General features: G+C 57.7%; 1 protein-coding gene across 1 annotated transcript in view; it reads right to left on the bottom strand.

The window, feature by feature from the left end:
• Nucleotides 1-61: 61 nt before the first annotated feature.
• The window catches only part of ESPL1 (extra spindle pole bodies like 1, separase), a 34896-nt gene continuing 15624 nt past the window's right edge, over nucleotides 62-19333 (bottom strand). The window contains exons 17-33 of the mRNA XM_059491150.1: nucleotides 19055-19186; nucleotides 18354-18510; nucleotides 17385-17494; nucleotides 14930-16644; nucleotides 12766-13525; nucleotides 12595-12678; nucleotides 11421-11634; nucleotides 10039-10241; nucleotides 8973-9100; nucleotides 7045-7167; nucleotides 6395-6556; nucleotides 5571-5732; nucleotides 4692-4793; nucleotides 2865-2977; nucleotides 1745-1828; nucleotides 853-1017; nucleotides 62-322 (exon numbers count right to left, since the gene is read on the bottom strand). Of these exons, the coding sequence (XP_059347133.1) occupies nucleotides 121-322; nucleotides 853-1017; nucleotides 1745-1828; nucleotides 2865-2977; nucleotides 4692-4793; nucleotides 5571-5732; nucleotides 6395-6556; nucleotides 7045-7167; nucleotides 8973-9100; nucleotides 10039-10241; nucleotides 11421-11634; nucleotides 12595-12678; nucleotides 12766-13525; nucleotides 14930-16644; nucleotides 17385-17494; nucleotides 18354-18510; nucleotides 19055-19186 (4616 nt within the window). The 3' untranslated portion in view covers nucleotides 62-120. The remainder of the gene's footprint in view (nucleotides 323-852; nucleotides 1018-1744; nucleotides 1829-2864; nucleotides 2978-4691; nucleotides 4794-5570; nucleotides 5733-6394; nucleotides 6557-7044; nucleotides 7168-8972; nucleotides 9101-10038; nucleotides 10242-11420; nucleotides 11635-12594; nucleotides 12679-12765; nucleotides 13526-14929; nucleotides 16645-17384; nucleotides 17495-18353; nucleotides 18511-19054; nucleotides 19187-19333) is intronic.

Below are 19333 nucleotides of genomic sequence, written 5' to 3'. Positions count from 1 at the left end.
AGGGAACCCCAAACCCTCACTCCCGGCAATGAGGGAACCCCAAAGATGCCAAAGGCACCCCAAACCTTAACTCCTGACAACAGGGGAACCCCAAACACCTCAAGGCCCCCCGGGCCCCCCTCAGCAGAGGCTGACGGGCAGCCCGTAGGCCACGGGCGCGGCCCCGATGAGCGATTTGAGGCGGGGGGCCTGGCGGGCCTGGGCCAGCTGCCCCAAAAGGGGGGTCCCGGGGCCCCCCCCCAGCCACCCCCGCAGCAGCGCCTGCGCCAGCCGGTCCAGGTCCCGGTCCGTGACGTCCCACAGGTTCCCCAGCACCAGCGGGCTGGAAACGGGGGGAAGACACCAAAATGGGGGTGTGAGAGCCCAGGTACAGAGAGAGACCCCAAATATAGAGACACCCCAAAACGGGGATGTGAGATATCAGCTAGAGAGAGAAATACACCCCAAATACAGAGAGACACACCCTAAATACAGAGAGAGATGCACCCCAAATACAGAGAGACCCCAAAATGGGGCTGTGATCACAGGGAGAATCCCCAAAAATAGAGACACCTCAAAGTCCCAGAGCCCCAAACCCCCAAAACCACCACCAATCCCCAAACTCCCAATCCCCAACTCCAATCCCCAAACCCAAACCACCAATCCCCAAATCCCCATTCCCCCAAACCTCCGACCGCAAACCCCAATCCCAATCCCCCAAATCTCCAAACGCCCAAACCCCAAATCCCCAATCCCCCAAACCTCAAACTCCAAACCCCCAATCCTCAACCCCCAACCCTCAAACCTCCAAATCCCAATTCCCTCAATCCCAAACCCTCAATCCCAAACCTCTAACCCCAATCCTGCACTCACCACCCGGCCAGGACGAACTTGAGCACGGGGCCCGAGGGCTCGAGCGTTCCCCGCGGGGCGAGGGCGGCGCTGGAGCAGCCGAAGAGCAAAACCACGGCCCGGCAGGGGAGGCGGGCGAGGCTCTGCCCGTCCAGGAGCCGCGCCCCGGCTCCGTGACCGGCGTAACTGCGGGGATGGACCCCAAAATCAGCCCCAAAACCGACCCCAAATCAGCCCCAAACCGACCACAAAACCAGCAGGGAGTGCTGAAAAAAAAAGCTCCAAAAATACCCCAAATCTGACCCCAAAACTGACCCCAAACTCACCCCTAATCAGCGCCAAATTCAGCCCCAAATATCCCCAAAATCCAACCTCAAATCATCCCCAAACCAGATCCCAAATCTACCCCAAAATCTGGCCCCAAATCCAGTCCTGAATCAGCCCCAAATCGCCCCAAAATCCAACACCAAATGTCCCAAAAAGTCAACTCTAAATCCAGCCCCAAATCTCCCCAAAATACAAACCCCAAATCATCTCCAAACCCAGCCCCAAATCTCCCCCAAATCCAACCCCAAACCCGACCCCACATATCCCCAAAATCCAACCCCAAATGAGCCCAAAATCCCTCCCAAACCCGACCCCAAATCAGCCCCAAATCCAACCCCAAATCTGGCCCCAAATCCAGTCCTGAATGAACCCCAAATCCCCCCCCCACTCAGCCCCAAATCCACCCCAAAATTCAATTCCAAATCAGCCCCAAATCTCCCCAATATCCAACCCCAAATGTCCCGAAAATTCAACCCCAAATCCAACCCGAAATGTCCTGAAAATCCGACCCCAAATCAGGCCCAAATCTCCCCAAAATCCCCCCCAACCCCGACCCCAGCCCCCCGGTTTTTGGGGGGTCTCTCACATGTAGAGGTCGCGCTCCCCCAGTGCCTCCTGCAGCTGCTGCGGGGTCGGCGCCGCCCCCGAGACCCCGCGCCAGCCGGGCTCACTGGGAATGGGGAAAAAACGGGGAAAAAATGGGAAAAAGGGAAAATCGGCATGGGAGACCCTGTGCCAGCCGGGCTTGCTGGGAATGGGGGAAAAACGGGGGAAAAAAAGGGAAAATCGGCATGGGAGACCCTGTGCCAGCCGGGCTCATTGGGAATGGGGGAAAAACGGGGCAAAAAATGGGAAAAATGGGAAAATCGGCATGGGAGACCCTGCGCCAGCCAGGCTCGCTGGGAATGGGGGAAAAACGGGGGAAAAAAAGGGAAAATCGGCATGGGAGACCCCGCGCCAGCCGGGCTCGCTGGGAATGGGGAAAAAATGGGGGAAAAAAATGGGAAAAAAGGGAAAATCAGCATGGGAGACCCCGTGCCAGCCAGGCTTGCTGGGAATGGGGAAAAAATGGGGGAAAAAAAGGGAAAATCGGCATGGGAGACCCCGCGCCAGCCGGGCTCGCTGGGAATGGGGGAAAAATGGGGCAAAAAATGGGAAAAAAGGGAAAATCGGCATGGGAGACCCCGCGCCAGCCTGGCTCACTGGGAATGGGGGAAAAACGGGGCAAAAAAATGGGAAAAATGGGAAAATCGGCATGGGAGAAGGAAAATGGGGGAAAAGGGGCAGGGTTTGGGGTGCAGAACCCAAACTGGGGAGAAAGGGCAGGATTTGGGGTTCCCTAAGAAATTTTGGGGTTTTGAAAGGGATTTTTAGGGTCCTTGAGGGGTATTTTGGGATTCTGTGGGGATTTTTGGGATCCTGGAGAGGATTTTGGGGATCTCAAGCGGTTTTTTGGGATTCTGGGGGTATTTTGGGGGTCCTGGAGGGGATCTTTGGAATCCCAGGGGTATTTTTGAGATCCCAGGGGGCTTTTAGGGTCCTGAAGGGGATTTTTGGGATTCCAGGGAGGATTTTGGGATCCCAGTGGGGTTTTTGGAGTCCCAGGGTAATTTTTGGGGTCCCAGGGGTGTTTTTGGGGTCCTGGTGAGGATTTTTGGGATTCTGGGGGGGTTTTTGGGGTCCCGGGGGTGGTTTTGGGGCGGCACCTCTCGAACCAGGCTCGGAACCGCTCCTCGGTGCCGCCCAGGTCCCGCTGGGGGTTCAGCACGTAGAAAGCGTTTTTGGGGTTCACGCCCTGGCTCAGCACCGACCCCGAGCGCTGCAGGGAAACACCGGGGGGTGAGGGACCCCAAAACAGGAACGGCACCCACATCTGTCCCAGGTGTGGCCCTGTCCCAGGTGTGTGTGCCCAGGTGTCCCTATTCCCCAGGTGTGTCCCTGTCCCCAGGTGTGTCCCTGTCCCCAGGTGTGTCCCAGGTGTGGCCCTGTCCCCAGGTGTGTGTGCCCAGGTGTGGCCCTGTCCCCAGGTGTGTCTCCAGGTGTGTCCCTGTCCCCAGGTGTGTGTGCCCAGGTGTCCCTATTCCCCAGGTGTGTCCCTGTCCCCAGGTGTGTCCCCAGGTGTGTCCCTGTGCCCAGGTGTGTGCCCAATCTCAGGTGTGTGTCCCTGTCCCCAGGTGTGTCCCCAATCCCAGGTGTCCCCAGGTATGTCCCTATTGTCCAGGTGTGTCCCCAATCCCAGGTGTGTGCCTGACCCCAGGTGTGTCCCAGATGTGTCCCCAACCCCAGGTGTGTCCCTGTCCCCAGGTTTTTGTCCCTGTGGTGTACCTGCAGGAGCTGATCCCAAATCAGCCCCAAACCCCATTTTGTCCCTCCAATCCCAGCTGTGTCCCCAATCCCAGCTGTCCCCAGGTGTGTCCCCAGTCCCAGGTGTGTTCCAGGTGAGTTCCTGTCCCAGGTGTGTCCTCAATCCCAGAGGTTTGTGGCTGTCCCCAGGTGTGTCCCTGTCCCCTCAGGTGTCCCCAATCCCAGATGCGTGTGTCCAATCCCAGGTGTGTCCCTGTCCCCAGCTGTCCCCGTACCTGTTGTGCCATCCCGTAGCACAGCAGGAAGCGCAGCCCCGGCAGTGTGTGTGCCCATTCCCAGGTGTGTCCCAGCTGTCCCCAGGTGTCCCAGGTGTGTCCCCAGCTGTCCCCAGGTGTGTCCCCAGGTACCTGTTGTGCCATCCTGTAGCGCAGCAGGAAGCGCAGCCCCGGCAGTGTGTGTGCCCATTCCCAGGTGTGTGTCCCTGTCCCAGGTGTGTCCCAGGGGTGTGTCCCTGTCCCCAGGTGTCCCCAGCTGTCCCCAGGTGTGTCCCTGTGTCCCCAGGTGTATCCCCAGTTACCTGTGCTATCCTATAGCACAGGCAGTGTGTGTCCCAAGTCCCAGGTGTGTGTGTGTGCCCATTCCCAGGTGTGTCCCAGCTGTCCCCAGGCGCGTGTCCCTGTCCCCAGGTGTGTCCCCAGGTACCTGTGCTATCCCATAGGACAGCAGGAAGCGCAGCCCCGGCAGTGATGTGTCCCCAATCCCAGGTGTGTGTGTGTGTGCCCATTCCCAGGTGTGTCCCTGTGTCCCCAGGTGTGTCCCTGTGTCCCCAGGTGTCCCCAGGTGTGTCCCCAGGTACCTGTCCCAGCCCGTAGCGCAGCAGGAAGCGCAGCCCCGGCAGTGTGTGTGCCCATTCCCAGGTGTCCCCAGGTTTCCCCAGGTGTGTCCCTGTGTCCCCAGCTGTCCCCAGGTGTGTCCCCAGGTACCTGTGCTATCCCGTAGCGCAGCAGGAAGCACAGCCCCGGCAGTGTGTGTCCCCAATCCCAGGTGTGTCCCTCTGTCCCAGGTGTGTCCCAGGCATGTGTCCCTGTCCCCAGGTGTGTCCCCAGGTACCTGTGCTATCCCATAGCGCAGCAGGAAGCACAGCCCTGGCAGCGTGTGTGCCCATTCCCAGGTGTGTCCCTGTGTCCCCAGGTGTCCCCAGGTGTGTCCCCAGGTGTGTCCCCAGGTACCTGTGCTATCCCGTAGCGCAGCAGGAAGCGCAGCCCCGGCAGCCGCGTCACCGGAACGTTCCGCAGGGTCCCGGAGCTCTCCCAGGGGAGGCGCTGCAGGTGCTGGGACAGGGACGGGACAGCGTGAGGGAAAAAGGGAAAGGGGAGGAAGAGGAGGAGGAGGAAGGGGAGGAGAAAGGGGAGGAAGAGGAAAAGGGAGGTGAAGAAGAGGAGGAGGAAGAAGATGAGGAAGGGGAGGAAAAGAAAGTGGGGGAAAGGAGGAAGAGGAGGAGGAAGAAGGGAAAGGAAGAAGAAAAGGAGAAGGACGAAGGAAAAAGGAGGAGGAAGAGGAGGAAAACAAAGACGAAGTGGTGAAAAGGAGGAAGAGGAGGAGGAAGAAGGAAGAGGAGGAGGAAAAGGAGGAAAGGGGAGAAAGGAGGAAGAAAACAGAAAAGGAGGAGAAAGAGGAGGAGGAAGAAGGAAAAGGAGGAGGAAGAGGAGGAAAGGGAAGGAAGAAGGGGGAGGAAAAAGGAAAAGGAGGAGAAAGAGGAAGAGGAGGAAGAAGGAAAAGGGAAGTGGGAATAGGGAGAAGAAGAGGAAGAGAAGGAGGAAGAGGAGGGAGAGGAAGAGAAAGTGGGGAAAAGGAGGAGGAAGAGGAGGTAAGGGAAGGAAGAAGGGGGAGGAAAAAGAAAAAGGAGGAGAACGAGGAAGAAGAGGAAGAAGGAAAAGGGAAGTGGGAATAGGGAGAAGAAGAGGAAGAGAAGGAGGAAGAGGAGGGAGAGGAAGAGAAAGTGGGGAAAAGGAGGAGGAAGAAGAGGAGGAAAGGAGAAGCGGGAGTAGGGAGAAGAGGAGGAGGATGATGATGAGGAAGGGAGGTGGGGACGCAGGCCGGGCTCTCACCCTGTCCAGCAGCAGCACCAGGGACCCCGCGCTGCCCCTGGGGCTCTCCCGGCGCCGCTCCAGGGCCTCGTCCAGCAGCAGCCGCGCCCGCAGCGGCCGGGCCGGGCACAGGGCAGCGGCCAGAGAGCGGGCATCGGCCGCGGGGAGCACGGACAGCAGCACCTGGGGAGGGACAGCGACGGTTACAGGGGAAAACCCCCAAAAATGGGATCAGAACCCCAAAATGTGGGAGAAGCCCGGGCCGGGCACAGGGCAGCGGCCGGAGAGAGCGCTGAGAGCAGCACCTGGGGAGGGAGAGGGATATAACGGGGGAAATCCCAAAATGTGGGATCAAAACCCCAAAATGTGAGAGAACCCCAAAATCTGGGAGAACCCTGGGCTGGACACAGCGCTGCGGCCAGAGACCGGACATCAGCTGGGGACAGCACTGGCGGCAGCACCTGGGGACACAGAGGGACAGTTCCAGGGGGAAATCCCAAAAAATGGGATCAGAACTCCAAAATCTGAGACCAGCACTCCAAATTCTGTGATCAGAACCCCAAATTCTGGGATCAGAACCCCAAAATCCAGGATCAGAACCCCAAAAAATCCTGGGATCAGCACCCTCAAATTGAATGATCACCACCCCAAATGCCAAACCCCAACTCCCAATCCCAAATCCCAGTCCCAAAACCAAATCCCAACTCCCAAATTCCAAATTCCCAAATCCCAGCCCCATACCCGGAGCAGGGCGGGCTCGGGGCGCTCCCAGCCGCATTCCTGGAGCAGCCCCAAACCCCAAATCCCAAATTCTAAACCCCAAATCCCAAACCCCAGCCCCATACCCGGAGCAGGGCGGGCTCGGGGCGCTCCCAGCCGCATTCCTGGAGCTCCTGGAGCAGTTGGGACAATTCCTGCTCATCCAGGGGGGAATTCTCGGGATCCCGGGGCAGCAGCAGCCCCCGCCAGCACCCCAAAACCTCCGAGTCCAGGCTCTGGATCAGGCTCTGGGGAAAAACACACAATGGGAACGGGATCCCGACCCCAAAAATCTGGGATTGCTATGGGAAATCCCTCAGGAATCCCAGCAAAAGTCCCAAAGGAAATCCCAGCAGGAATCCCAGGGAAAATCCCACAGGGAATCCCACAGGAATCTCAGGGAAAATCCCACAGGGAATCAGGAAAATCCCATGGAATCTTAGGGGGATTTCCAGGGAAAATCCCATCAGGGATCCCAGGGAAAATCCCAGAGAATGTCAGGGAAAATCCCATTGAATCTCAGGGTATTTTCCAGGGAATCCCAGGGAAAATCCCATTGGGGATCTCAGGGAAATCCCACAGGGAATCAGGAAAATCCCATTGAATCTCAGGGGGATTTCCAGGGAATCCAAGGAAAAATCCCACAGGAATCCCAGGGGAGTTTTTCAGGGGGTTTTCCAGGGAATCCCAGGGGAGTTTTGGGGTTTTTTCCCGGATTTTGGGGTCCCTGTCCCACCTGCATGCGCAGGTCCAGCCGGGATCGCCGCTCCCACCACTCCTGGCGCTCGGTGCAGGCGTTGGCCTCGCGCTGCTCCCGCTGGATCCGCTCGAATTCCCGCAGGATCCTGCTCAGGGGGGCCTGGAATGGGACAGGAGGGGTTTGGGATCCCCAGTCCTTGAAATCGGGAGGGGTTTGGGATCCCAGTCCCTGGAATTTGGGGTGACCCCACTGTTCCCACTGGATCCGCTCAGCAGGGCCTGGAATGGGACAGGAGGGGTTTGGGATCCCCAGTCCTTGAAATTGGGAGGGGTTTGGGATCCCAGTCCCTGGAATTTGGGGTGACACCCCAAATTCTGCTGGATCCACTCAAATTCCCACAGGATCCTGCTCAGGGGGCCTGGAATGGGACAGGAGGGGTTTGGGATCCCAGTCCCTGGAATGGGACAGGAGGGGTTTGGGATCCCCAATCCTTGAAACTGGGAGGGGTTTGGGATCCCAATCCTTGGAATTTGGGGTGACCCCACTGTTCCCACTGGATCCATTCAAATTCCCGCAGGATCCTGCTCAGGGGGGCCTGGAATGGGACAGGAGGGGTTTGGGATCCCCAGTCCTTGGAATCTGGAGGGGTTTGGGATCCCAATCCCTGGAATTTGGGGTGACCCCACTGTTCCCACTGGATCCGCTCAGCGGGGCCTGGAATGGGACAGGAGGGGTTTGGGATCCCAATCCCTGGAATCTGGAGGGGTTTGGGATCCTAATCCTTGGAATTTGGAGGAGTTTGGGATCCCAGTCCCTGGAATTGGGAGGGATTTGGGATCCCAATCCCTGGAATTCAGGGTGACCCCTTGAATTCTTCACCCCTTGCTCCCCCCCCTTGAATTCCTGCAGAACTCTCCTCAGGGTGGGACAGGAAGGGTTTGGGATCCCCAATCCTTGAAATCAGGAGGGGTTTGGGATCCCAATCTCTGGAATTTGGGGTGACTCCGCTGCTCCCACTTGAATTCCCACAGGACCCCGCTTGGGGTGGCTGGAATGGGACAGGAGGGGTTTGGGATCCCAGTCCCTGGAATTTGGGGTGACAACCCAAATTCTGCTGGATCCACTCAAATTCCCACAGGATCCTGCTCAGGGGGGCCTGGAATGGGACAGGAGGAGTTTGGGATCCCCAGTCCTTGGAATCTGGAGGGGTTTGGGATCCCAATCCCTGCAATGGGGAAGGGTTTGGGATCTCAATCCCTGGAATGGGGAGAGGAGGATGAGGATGGATTTGGGATCCCAATCTTTGGAATTGCAGGTGTCCCCATCCCAGGAAAAGGAGGAAGAGGAGGAAAGGAGGGCGAGGAAGGAAAGGATGGAGCCAGGATCCCATCCCTGTAATGGTCAGGGCCCTCCACCCCTCCCAGGAGAAGGATGAAGATGAGGAGGAGGACAGAGATGAAGATGAGGATGAGGAGAAGGAGAAAGAGAAGGAGGAGGATGACGATGAGGAGGAGGACAGAGATGAAGATGAGGATGAGGAGAAGGAGAAAGAGAAGGATGAGGAGAAGGAGGATGAAGATGAGGAGGAGGATGAGGAGAGGGAGAAAGAGAAGGAGGAGGATGACGATGAGGATAAAGATAAGGATGAAGACGAGGAGGAGGATGAGAATGAAGATGAGAACAAAGATGAAGATGAGGATAAGGATGAAGACGAGGATAAGGAAGAAGATGAGGATAAGGATGAAGATGAGGATAAGGATGAAGATGAGGATAAGGAAGAAGACGAGGATAAGGATGATAATGACAAAGATGAGGATGACGATGAGGAGGAGGATGAGGAGGAGGATGAGAACAAAGATGAAGATGAGGATAAGGAAGAAGACGAGGATAAGGAAGAAGACGAGGATAAGGATGATGATGACAAAGACGAGGATGACGATGAGGAGGATGAAGCTCCCTCTGACCTGGCAGCGCTCGGTGGCGATGCGCACGCTGACGGGCTCCTGGCCGCGCTCCAGCCGGGTCAGCAGCAGCGTGTCCCCGAGGGCACCGGGGGTGGCACTGACCAGGGACAGCTGGCACACCGTGACACCTGAGGGGACACCTCAAACGTGGCACTGACCCTGGAATTCCCCAAAATTCCACCCCACGAAATCCCAAATCTGGAAAAATTCCAACCATTCCCACCCCATCCAAGGCCACCTCCGTGTCCCCAGGGGCACCGGGGGTGGCACTGACCAGGGACAGCTGGCACATGGTGACACCTGCGGGGACACCCCAAATGTGGCACTGACCCTGGAATGCCACCCCATGGAATCCCAAAACTGGAAAAATTCCCAGACCTAAATTCCAACCATTCCCACCCCATTCAAGGTCACCAAATACTCAAACTGGGAATTTGGGATTTTATCCCCAGACTGGGAATTTGGGATTTCCCAACCCTCAAACTGGGAATTTGGGATTTTATCTCCAGACTGGGAATTCGGGATTTCCCAACCCTCAAACTGGGAATTTGGGATCTCCCAGCCCCCAAACTGGGAATTGGGGGTCTCCCAATCCCCACGCTGGGAATTTGGGATCTCCCAGCCCCCAAACTGGGAATTTGGGATCTCCCAGCCCCCAAACTGGGAATTTGGGGGTCTCCCAGTCCCCAAACTGGGAATTTGGGGGTCTCCCAGCCCCCAAACTGGGAATTTGGGATCTCCCAGCCCCCAAACTGGGAATTTGGGGGTCTCCCAGCCCTCAAACTGGGAATTTGGGATCTCCCAATCCCCACGCTGGGAATTTGGGATCTCCCAATCCCCACGCTGGGAATTTGGGATCTCCCAGTCCCCAAACTGGGAATTTGGGATCTCCCAATCCCCACGCTGGGAATTTGGGATCTCCCAACCCTCAAACTGGGAATTTGGGATCTCCCAATCCCCACGCTGGGATTTTGGGATCTCCCAGCCCCCAAACTGGGAATTTGGGATCTCCCAGCCCCCAAACTGGGAATTTGGGGGTCTCCCAGCCCAGAATCCCAGCACTGACCATTGGGAATCTTCTGGAGATGCTCCCGGAACCGCTCCCGCTGTGCCGGCCCCAAACCCGCGGAGCTGAACTGGAAAAGCTCCTCGAGCTCGGCCAGGTGGGACTGGGAATCCTGGGAATCCTGGGAATTTTGGGAATCCAGGGAGAGGCCCCGGAGCTGATCTGAGATGTCCCCTCCGGCTGCTGCTGCTTTCCTCTTCTTCCTGTGGGGTCATCCCAAAATTCCTTGGGATGGGGCCGGGATGGGGATTTGGGGATGGGGGATGAGGGATATGGGGGTGTGGGATCTGGATATGGGATTGGGATGTGGGGGAGTGGGATCTGGATATGGGATTGGGATATGGGGGTGTGGGATCTGGATATGGGATTGGGATGTGGGGCTGTGGGATCTGGATATGGGATTGGGATATGGGATACAGGATATAAGATACAGGATATGGGATGGGGATGTGGGAATATGGGAGATGGGGTGTGGGATGTGGATATGGGATAAAGGATATGGGATAGAGGATGGGGTTATGGGATTGGGATGGGAATATGGGAGATGGGATCGGGATATGGGATGCAAGATATGGGATGTGGGACGTGGAATACAGGGTGGAAATATGGGAGGTGGGATGTGGGATATGGGATGAGGAATATGGGTATGGGATACAGGATATGGGATGTGGGATCTGGTATAAGCCCCATTCCCTGTTGGGATGTAGGATATGGGATGAGCCCCTTCCCCATGGAGGAATCATCAATGGGGACATTGGAATGGGGACAGGGACATTGACATGGGGCACTGGAAGGGACAGGGGACACTGGACAGGGATGGGGACACTGGATGGGGACACAGGACAGGGGATGGGGACACAGGACAGGGATGGGGACACAGGACAGGGGATGGGGACACAGGACAGGGAACGCTGGACAGGGCATGGGGACATTGACATGGGGCACTGGAAGGGGCCACTGGATGGGGACATTGGGACACTGGACAGAGCCACTAGGAAGGGACAGGGGACACTGGGAAAGGGATGGGGACACTGGGAAAGGGACACTGGGAAGGGGACAGGGACATTAACATGTGGCACTGGAGGGGGCCATTGGATGGGGACATTGGAAAGGGGACACTGGACAGGGATGAGGACACTGGGAAAGAAACACTGGGAAGGGGGACAAGGACATTGGACAGAGATGGGGACACTGGGAAAGGGACAGGGATGGGGACACTGGGAAGAGGATGGAGACACCAGTCAGGGACAGGGACACTGGACAGGGACACTGTGAAGGGGACAGGGACAGGGATGAGGACACTGGATGGGGACACTGGATGGGGACACTGGGAAGGGGACAGAGGACAGGGCGCCACACAGAGGTGCCACCCCGTGACCCACCGTGCCCTGGCGTGGACGATGGCCAGCAGCTGGTGGCGCAGGGTGACACCCAGGGACTCGGCCAGCAGCCCCGCCGTGCCCAGCGGGTCCCTGTCCCCCAGGGCCAGCGCCAGCAGCTGGCACAGCTGGGCATAGACAGAGCCTGGGGGACAGTGCCCGAGCCAGGCCAGCGCCTCGGCCAGCAGCGAGCGGACGGCGGCCAGGGAGGGGACACCTGTGGGGACAATGGGGACAGCGGTCAGTGGGGACAGCGGCCAGGGAGGGGACAGTGGTCAGTGAGGGGGCACCTGTGGGGACAATGGTCAGGGGGGACAGAGGGCACCTGGGGGGATAAAGGGGACAGTGGTCAGTGGGGACAGCGGCCAATGGGGACAGCGGTCAGTGAGGGGGCACCTGTGGGGACAATGGGGACAATGGTCAGTGGGGACAGAGGGGACAGCGGCCAGGGAGGGGACACCTGTGGGGACAATGGGGACAGCGGTCAGTGGGGACAGAGGGGACAGCGGCCAATGGGGACAGTGGTCAGTGAGGGGGCACCTGTGGGGACAATGGGGACAGCGGTCAGTGGGGACAGAGGGGACAGCGACCGGAGAGGGGACAGTGGTCAGTGAGGGGACAGTGTCTGGAGAGGGGGCACCTGTGGGACAGAGGGGACAGGGGACAGTGGTCAGTGAGGGGCCAATGTCCAGTGTGGGGTCACCTGTGGGGACAGAGGTCACAGTGGTCAATGGGGACAGAGGGGACAGTGGCCAGAGAGGGGGCACCTGTGGGACAGAAGGGACAATGGGGACAGTGGTCAGTGAAGGGTCACCTGAGGGGACAGAGGAGCCAGTGGTCAGTGGGGACAGATGGGACAGTGTCCAGTGAGGGGACAGTGTCCAGTGAGGGGTCACCTGGGGGGACAGAGGGGACAGTGGTCAGTGGGGACAGGAGGGGTCAGGACAGGACAGACAAAGTTTGGGAAAAGTTTGGGAGGAAAAGTTTTGGGGAAGAAGGGAAAATTTGAGGGGAAGAGGTGAAGTTTTGGGGAAAAGTTCTGGAGAGAAAACTCCTGAGAAAAAGAAGGAAAATTCCTGGAAAACGAAGGAAAACCCCTGGAAAAGCCAGGCCATGCCCAGCTGAACCCCAAAATCCCCCCAAAATTCCCCAAATCCTGCAAATTCCAGGTGCTCACCAGGCTGGGCAGAGGGCTGGGGTCCCTCTGGATTTGGGGGATCCCCCTTGTCCCCAATTCCTGGCATTTCCTTGCTGGCCCCACCTGGAAAAGATGGAGCAGTTTTGGGGTTAAAAAAGGCAAATTTGGGGTCACCAAGGTGAAACCTCCCCCAAAATCCCCCAAACTCACCTGGGGGTAGCGGGGGGAGCTCGAAGCTCATCTCCTCTTCCTCCTCCTCCTCTTCCTCCTCCACGGCCCTCAGGGGGTCCCGCTCCTCAATCCCAGAAAATTCCCAGTTCCTCTTTTCCTCCAAAATTCCACTTTGGGGGTTCCCCCTCTCCTTCTTCTCCCTGGGACCCCCAGCCCGGCGGGGTCCCCTGTTCTCCTTCTTCTCCAGAGGTTTTTTGGGTTTTCCCTTCTCCTTCTTTTCCACATTTTCCGTTTTGGGGTTTCCCCTTTTTCCCGCATTTTCCATTTTGGGATTTCCCATTTTTTCCACATTTTCCATTTTGGGATTTCCCATTTTTTCCACATTTTCCATTTTGGGATGTCTCGTTTTTTCCATTTTGGGATCTCCCATTTTCTCCACATTTTCCATTTTGGGATTTCCCATTTTTTCCACATTTTCCATGTTAGGATTTCCTGTTTTTTCCATATTTTCCACTCTGGAGTTTCCCCTTCTTTCCCTCTTTTCCAGAGCCATTTGGGGGATGTCATTTTCCTTCTTTTCCACATTTTCCTCGTGCTTGATTCCCCTTTTTTCCCTCTTTTTGGGGGTCCCCAGCTCCTTTCGGGGCCGTCCCCGCCGGGTCCGAGCCCCAATTCCTGGAGAATTCCTGGGGGATTTTTGGGGCTGAATCCTCCTCTTGGCACAGGAACTTTTCTGGGTGGTTTTGGGGGGATCTGGGGGATTTTGGGGCTCCTCGGGGTCGCTGTCACTGAATGTCACCTGAAAGAGAGGGGACAAAGGGGTTCAGCACAAAATTTTCAGCCCAAAATTTTTCCTCAACTTCCAAAGCTTTCCACATGAAGTTCCCCCAACCCCACCAAATTTTCCCCCTAAAACTTTCCTTCATTTCCCAAAATTTCCTCTCCAAAATGTTCCCTCACAAACTTTTTCTACCCCCCAAATTTTTTTCCCCATTTTAAACTTTTCCTTTTCCCCCCAAAACTTCTCCTCTCCCCCAAAGTTTTCCCTTCCAAAATCCTTTTCCCTTCCCAAACCTTCATCCCCAAATTTCCCCTCCTCCAGATTTCCCCCCAAATTTCCCTTCCCAAACCTTTCCCCCCCAATCATTTTCCCCAAAACTTTCCCTCCTCCCGATTTTCCCCCCAAATTTCCCCCCTAAATTTCCCTTCCCAAACTTTCCCTCCTCCCAATTTCCCCCCAAATTTCCCTTCCCAAACCTTTCCCCCCAATCATTTCCCTGCAAAAAATTTCCCTCCTCCCGATTTTCCCCCCAAATTTCCGTCCCCAATTTCCCTCCCAATTTCTGCCCCTCAAACTTCCCATCCCAAATTTCCCTTCCCAAAGTTTTCCCCCCAAAATTTTCCCTCCAGATTTCCATCCCAAACTTTCCCTCCACCCAATTTCCCCATCCCAAATTTCCCTTCCCAAACCTTTTCCCCCCCAAATTTCCGTCCCAAATTTCCCTTCCCAAACCTTTTCCCCCCCAAATTTCCATCCCAAATTTCACTTCCCAAACTTTCCCCCCCAAATTTCTCTTCCCAAACCTTTCCCCCCAAAATTTTCCCTCCAGATTTCCATCCCAAACTTTCCCTCCACCCAACTTCCCCATCCCAAATTTCCCCATCCCAAATTTCCCTTCCCAAACCTTTTCCCCCCCAAATTTCCGTCCCAAATTTCCCTTCCCAAACCTTTTCCCCCCCAAATTTCCATCCCAAATTTCACTTCCCAAACTTTCCCCCCCAAATTTCTCTTCCCAAACCTTTCCCCCCAAAATTTTCCCTCCAGATTTCCATCCCAAACTTTCCCTCCACCCAATTTCCCCATCCCAAATTTCCCTTCCCAAACCTTTTCCGCCCAAATTTCCCCATCCCAAATTTCCCTTCCCAAACCTTTTCCCCCCCAAATTTCCATCCCAAATTTCCCTTCCCAAACCTTTTCCCCCCAAATTTCCATCCCAAATTTCCCTTCCCAAACCTTTTCCCCCCAAATTTCCATCCCAAACCTTTCCTCCACCCAATTTCCCCATCCCAATTTCCCCATCCCAAACCTTTTCCCCTCAAATTTCCCCCCCAAATTTCTCTTCCCAAACCTTTCCCCCCAAAATTTTCCCTCCAAATTTCCCTTCCCAAACCTTTCCCCCCAAATTTCCCTGCCCACACTCACCCTGATGCGGGACTTGACCCTGGCTGGGATTTTGGGGGCCCTGCGGAGCCGGGAGCGGCCCCCGGGCGGGGAGGGCTCCTCGCTGAAGATGGTGAAGGGGGTCCCGGGCCCCCCCAGCAGCGGCTTTGGGGGCACCCCCAATTTGGGGTGGGGGGTGCAGGGCCCCCCTGGTCTCAGGACAATGGGGGGAACCTCGGGGTCCGAGTCCCCAAGGGCGAAAACGTCCCCAAATTTGGGGGGCTTCACTTTTGGGGTCTTTCCGATCTTGGTTCTGGGGGGTTTGGCTTTTTGGGGTTCGGTTTTGGGGGGAGCTTTGGGGGTTTTTTGGGGTTTTGCGGGGTTGGGGGTGGGTGGGGGACGGGGGGTCCAGGCCTGGGCCAGGACATCGTCCATGGAGTGACCGAGGGCGGTGGCCACGCGGCCGAGGGTGGCCACGGCTTTGGCCAGCAGCAGAGTGGCCACGGCCACCCCCAGGCCGGCCACGGGGGGACTGAGGGACCCCAAAAGGGTCAGACCCCGCTCCAGCTCCTCGTCCCAAACTGGGGGGCACTGGGAGGGACCGGCCAGGCTCTGCAGGGCCAGCGTGGAGTAGCCAGTGGCCACCAGCTCAGCCAGGGGGCCCGGGGTGCTGTCCCCAAGGGGGTCCCCATCCCTGGTGGTGTCCCCATCCTCAATGGTGTCCCCATCCCTGATGGTGTCCCCATTCCCAGAGGGGTCTCTGTGCCTGGAGGGATCCCACAGGTCTCTGTCCCCAATGGTGTCCCCGTTCCTGGAGAGGTCCTGCACACTCCTGTCCCCAGAAATGTCCCTGTCCCTGATGATGTCCCCATTCCCAGAGGGGTTTTTATTCCTGGAGGGCTCCTGCTGATTTCTGTCCCCATTCCCAGGAATTCCCTTATCCCTGAAGGTGTCCCCACTCCCAGAGTGGTCCTGCAGACTCCTCCTGTCCCTGATGGTGTCCCCATTCTCTGAGGGGTCTGACACACTCCTGTCCCCATCCCTGACAATGTCCCCATTCCCAGAGGGGTCTGACACCCTCCTGTCCCCATCCCTGACAATGTCCCCATTCTCTGAGGGGTCTGACACCCTCCTGTCCCCATCCCTGACAATGTCCCCATTGCCAGGAATTCCCTTATCCTTTATAATGTCCCCATCCTCAGAGGGGCCCTGCAGCTTCTTGTCCCCATTCCTGATGATGTCCCCATTGCCAGAGGGGTCTGACACACTCCTGTCCCTGTCCCTGCCCATGTCCCCAAGCCCCACGCCCTGCACCCTGCCCCACAGCTCCCGTGCCAGGCGGGTGCCAGCGCTGGCACACCGGGGCAGCACCCTCCTGACCAGTGCCAGCCCCGGTGCCACCTCCCCGGCCAGCAGCCACGTCCTGGCCTGTGCCAGGAGCCAGCGCAGCCCCAGGGCCACCAGGGCAGGGTCACAGCAGAAGGAGCAGGGACATCCCGAGGGGTGGGACAGGAATTCCAGACTTTTCCAGGCTTTTCTCTCCTTCAGCTCCGGCGAGGCCGTGAGGGCGTCCGGCTGCTCCGGGAGCGCGGCCGGGGCCAGCAGGGCCAGGGAGGGACCCTTCAGGAACTCCTCATCCTCATCCCCGCCAGGAACGGGGTCAGGAATGGGGTCCAGGGGGTTCCTCCTGTCCAGGGGGCCCTTCCGCAGCTGGATCCTGGCCCGGCGGGGCCGAGGCTCCCGGCAGGGTTTGGGTTCTGGAAAGGGAATTCAGGGAGGATTTGGGGTTTGGAGTCATGGAAAGGACGTTTGGGGTTCTATTCCCAGCTGGGTTTGGGTTCTGGAAGGGGAATTGAGGGAGGATTTGGGGTTTGGAGTCATGGAAAGGATGTTTGGGGTTCTCTCCCCATTGGGATTGAACTCTGGATGGGATGGAAGGGATGTTTGGGGTTTGGAGTCATGCAGGGAATGAATCTCAGCTGGGTTTGGGTTCTGGAATGGGAATTGAGGAAGGATTTGGGGTTTGGAGTCATGCAGGGAATGGTTTGGGTTCTGGAATGGGAATTCAGGGAGGATTTGGGGTTTGGAGTCATGCAGGGAATGAATCCCAGCAGGGTTTAACTCTGGAGGGGATGGAAAGGATAATTTGGGATTTTCCAGCCCAGAGAAGGGTCCAAAAATTTGGATCCTGTCCGAGCTTGATCATTCCCCCAGACCCAAAATGGGATCTCCGGGATTTCCCCCATTCCCAGATGGGATCACTGGGATTTCCCCCATTCCCAAACTGGGATTTCCTCCATTCCCAAACTGGGATCTCTGGGATTTCCCCCATTCCCAGACCAGTGTTTCCCCCATTCCCTGATGGGATCACTGGGATTTCCCCCATTCCCAAACTGGGATTTCCCCCATTCCCAGATAGGATTTCCCCCATTCCCAAACTGGGATCTCTGGGATTTCCCCCATTCCCAGACCGGTGTTTCCCCATCCCAGTGCTCACCAGTCTGTGGCTGGAGCAGGAACTGGGCGTGCTGGAGGTGGGACTGGCTCAGCTCCAGCTCCCCCTGCTGCAGCTCCAGCTGGGACTGCAGCACCAGGAACCACGCGCACCTGCGGGGAAACGGGGAAAAATGGGGGAAAATGGGGGAAAAGGGGGGGAGGGGAATGGGGGGGGGGGGGGAAATGGGGAAAAATGGGGAAAAATGCAGAAAAAGACCCCTCAGAGCCCACTGGAGCTGGGAGGGAGGTGGGAATGAGCTCCTGCCCTACCATTCCTAAGGGATCCTGATCCCAATCACTCCAATGATGCCATTGCCAATCCCAATGACCCCAATGACCCTGTTCCCAATCCCAGTAACCCCAATCCTATTCCAAATGACCCCAATGATCCTGTTCCCATTCCCAATGACCCCAATCCCATTCCCAATGACCCCAATCCTATTCCAAATGACCCCAATCCCATTCCCAATGACCCCAATGACTCAAATGACCTCATTCCCAATTCCAATGATCCCATTGACCCCAACCCCATTCCCAATGACCCCAACCCCATTCCCAATGACCCCAACCCCCTTCCCAATGACCACAATGACCCCAACCCCATTCCCAATGACCACAATGACCCCAACCCCATTCCCAATGACCTCAGTCCCACCACTGACCGGCGGGCGGCCTGCAGGTGTCCGGCCATGCTCAGTCCCTCAGTGCTGGTCACCAATGAGACCCCAATCCCATTCCAAATGATCCCGTTCCCAATCCCAATGACCCCAATGATGCCATTCCCAATCCCAATGACCCCAATCCCATTCCCAGCCCCACCACTGACCGGCGGGCGGCCTGCAGGTGTCCGGCCATGGTCAGCCCCTCAGTGCTGGTCGCCAATGACCCCAATCCCATTCCCAATGACCCCAATCCCATTCCCAATGACCCCAACCCCATTCCCAATGACCCCAATGACCCCATCACTGACCGGCGGGCGGCCTGCAGGTGTCCGGCCATGGTCAGCCCCTCGCTGCAGAAGGCCCTGGCCCTGCACAGCACCTCGCAGTGGCCCAGCAGCGTCACCAGGCGCTGGCAGCAGCCCAGGGCGTCCCCCAGCACCTGCCACTTGTGCACCAGCGCCGGGCCTGGGGACAGCGGGGTGGCAGTGGGAACACTGGGGGAGACACGGGCTGGGGAGGGGGCTGGGGAGGTGGAGTGGGGAATGGGGAGGGGTCCCGGGGAGAAGGAGCCATTCCCGGGGGAGATGGAGCCATTCCCAAGGTTCCTGGACCTTCCCATGGAGTTCAGCTCATTCCAGATCCTAACCCTTCCTGAGGGACCCCAACCCATCCCAGAGGTTCCTAGGGACCCCAAGCCCATCCCAGGGACCCCAAGCCCATCCCATCCCACCTCATGGACCCCAATCCCATCCCAAGGACCCCAGTCCCATGCCAGGGACCCCAAACACATCCCATCCTACCCCACCCCATCCCAGGGACCCCAATCCCACCCCAGAGACCCCAATCTCCATCCAATCCCATCCCAGGAACCCCAATCCCACCCCAGCGATCCCCACCCCACTCCAATGATCCCAATCCCGTCCCAGGGACCCCAATCCCGTCCCAGGGACCCCAATCTCCATCCAACCCCACCCCAGGGACCCCAATCCCACCCCAGCCCGTCACTGACCGCAGTCGGGGCCGGGCTCCTCGGGCGGGCGGCCGCGGGCGCTGCCCAGGACCTCGCTGCCCATCAGGGACACCAGGACGCTCCTGAGCAGCTTCTGCGCCTCCAGCAGGGCCACCTTGGGGCTGCTCCAGCCTGGAATTCCATGGGATCAGCACTGGGGATCCCCAGCCCTTCATCCTCCTCCTCACAGCAAAGGAGGAGGAATCGTGACTCACCCTTCCTTTTCCTCCTCGTCCCAAATCCACTCTTCCTTCTCCTCTCTAAACTTTCTCCTCAACC

The sequence above is a fragment of the Ammospiza nelsoni genome, chromosome 32, assembly GCF_027579445.1.
Source record: "Ammospiza nelsoni isolate bAmmNel1 chromosome 32, bAmmNel1.pri, whole genome shotgun sequence".
Classification (NCBI taxonomy): Eukaryota; Metazoa; Chordata; class Aves; order Passeriformes; family Passerellidae; genus Ammospiza; species Ammospiza nelsoni.
This window is presented reverse-complemented; position numbering and strand designations above follow the sequence as displayed.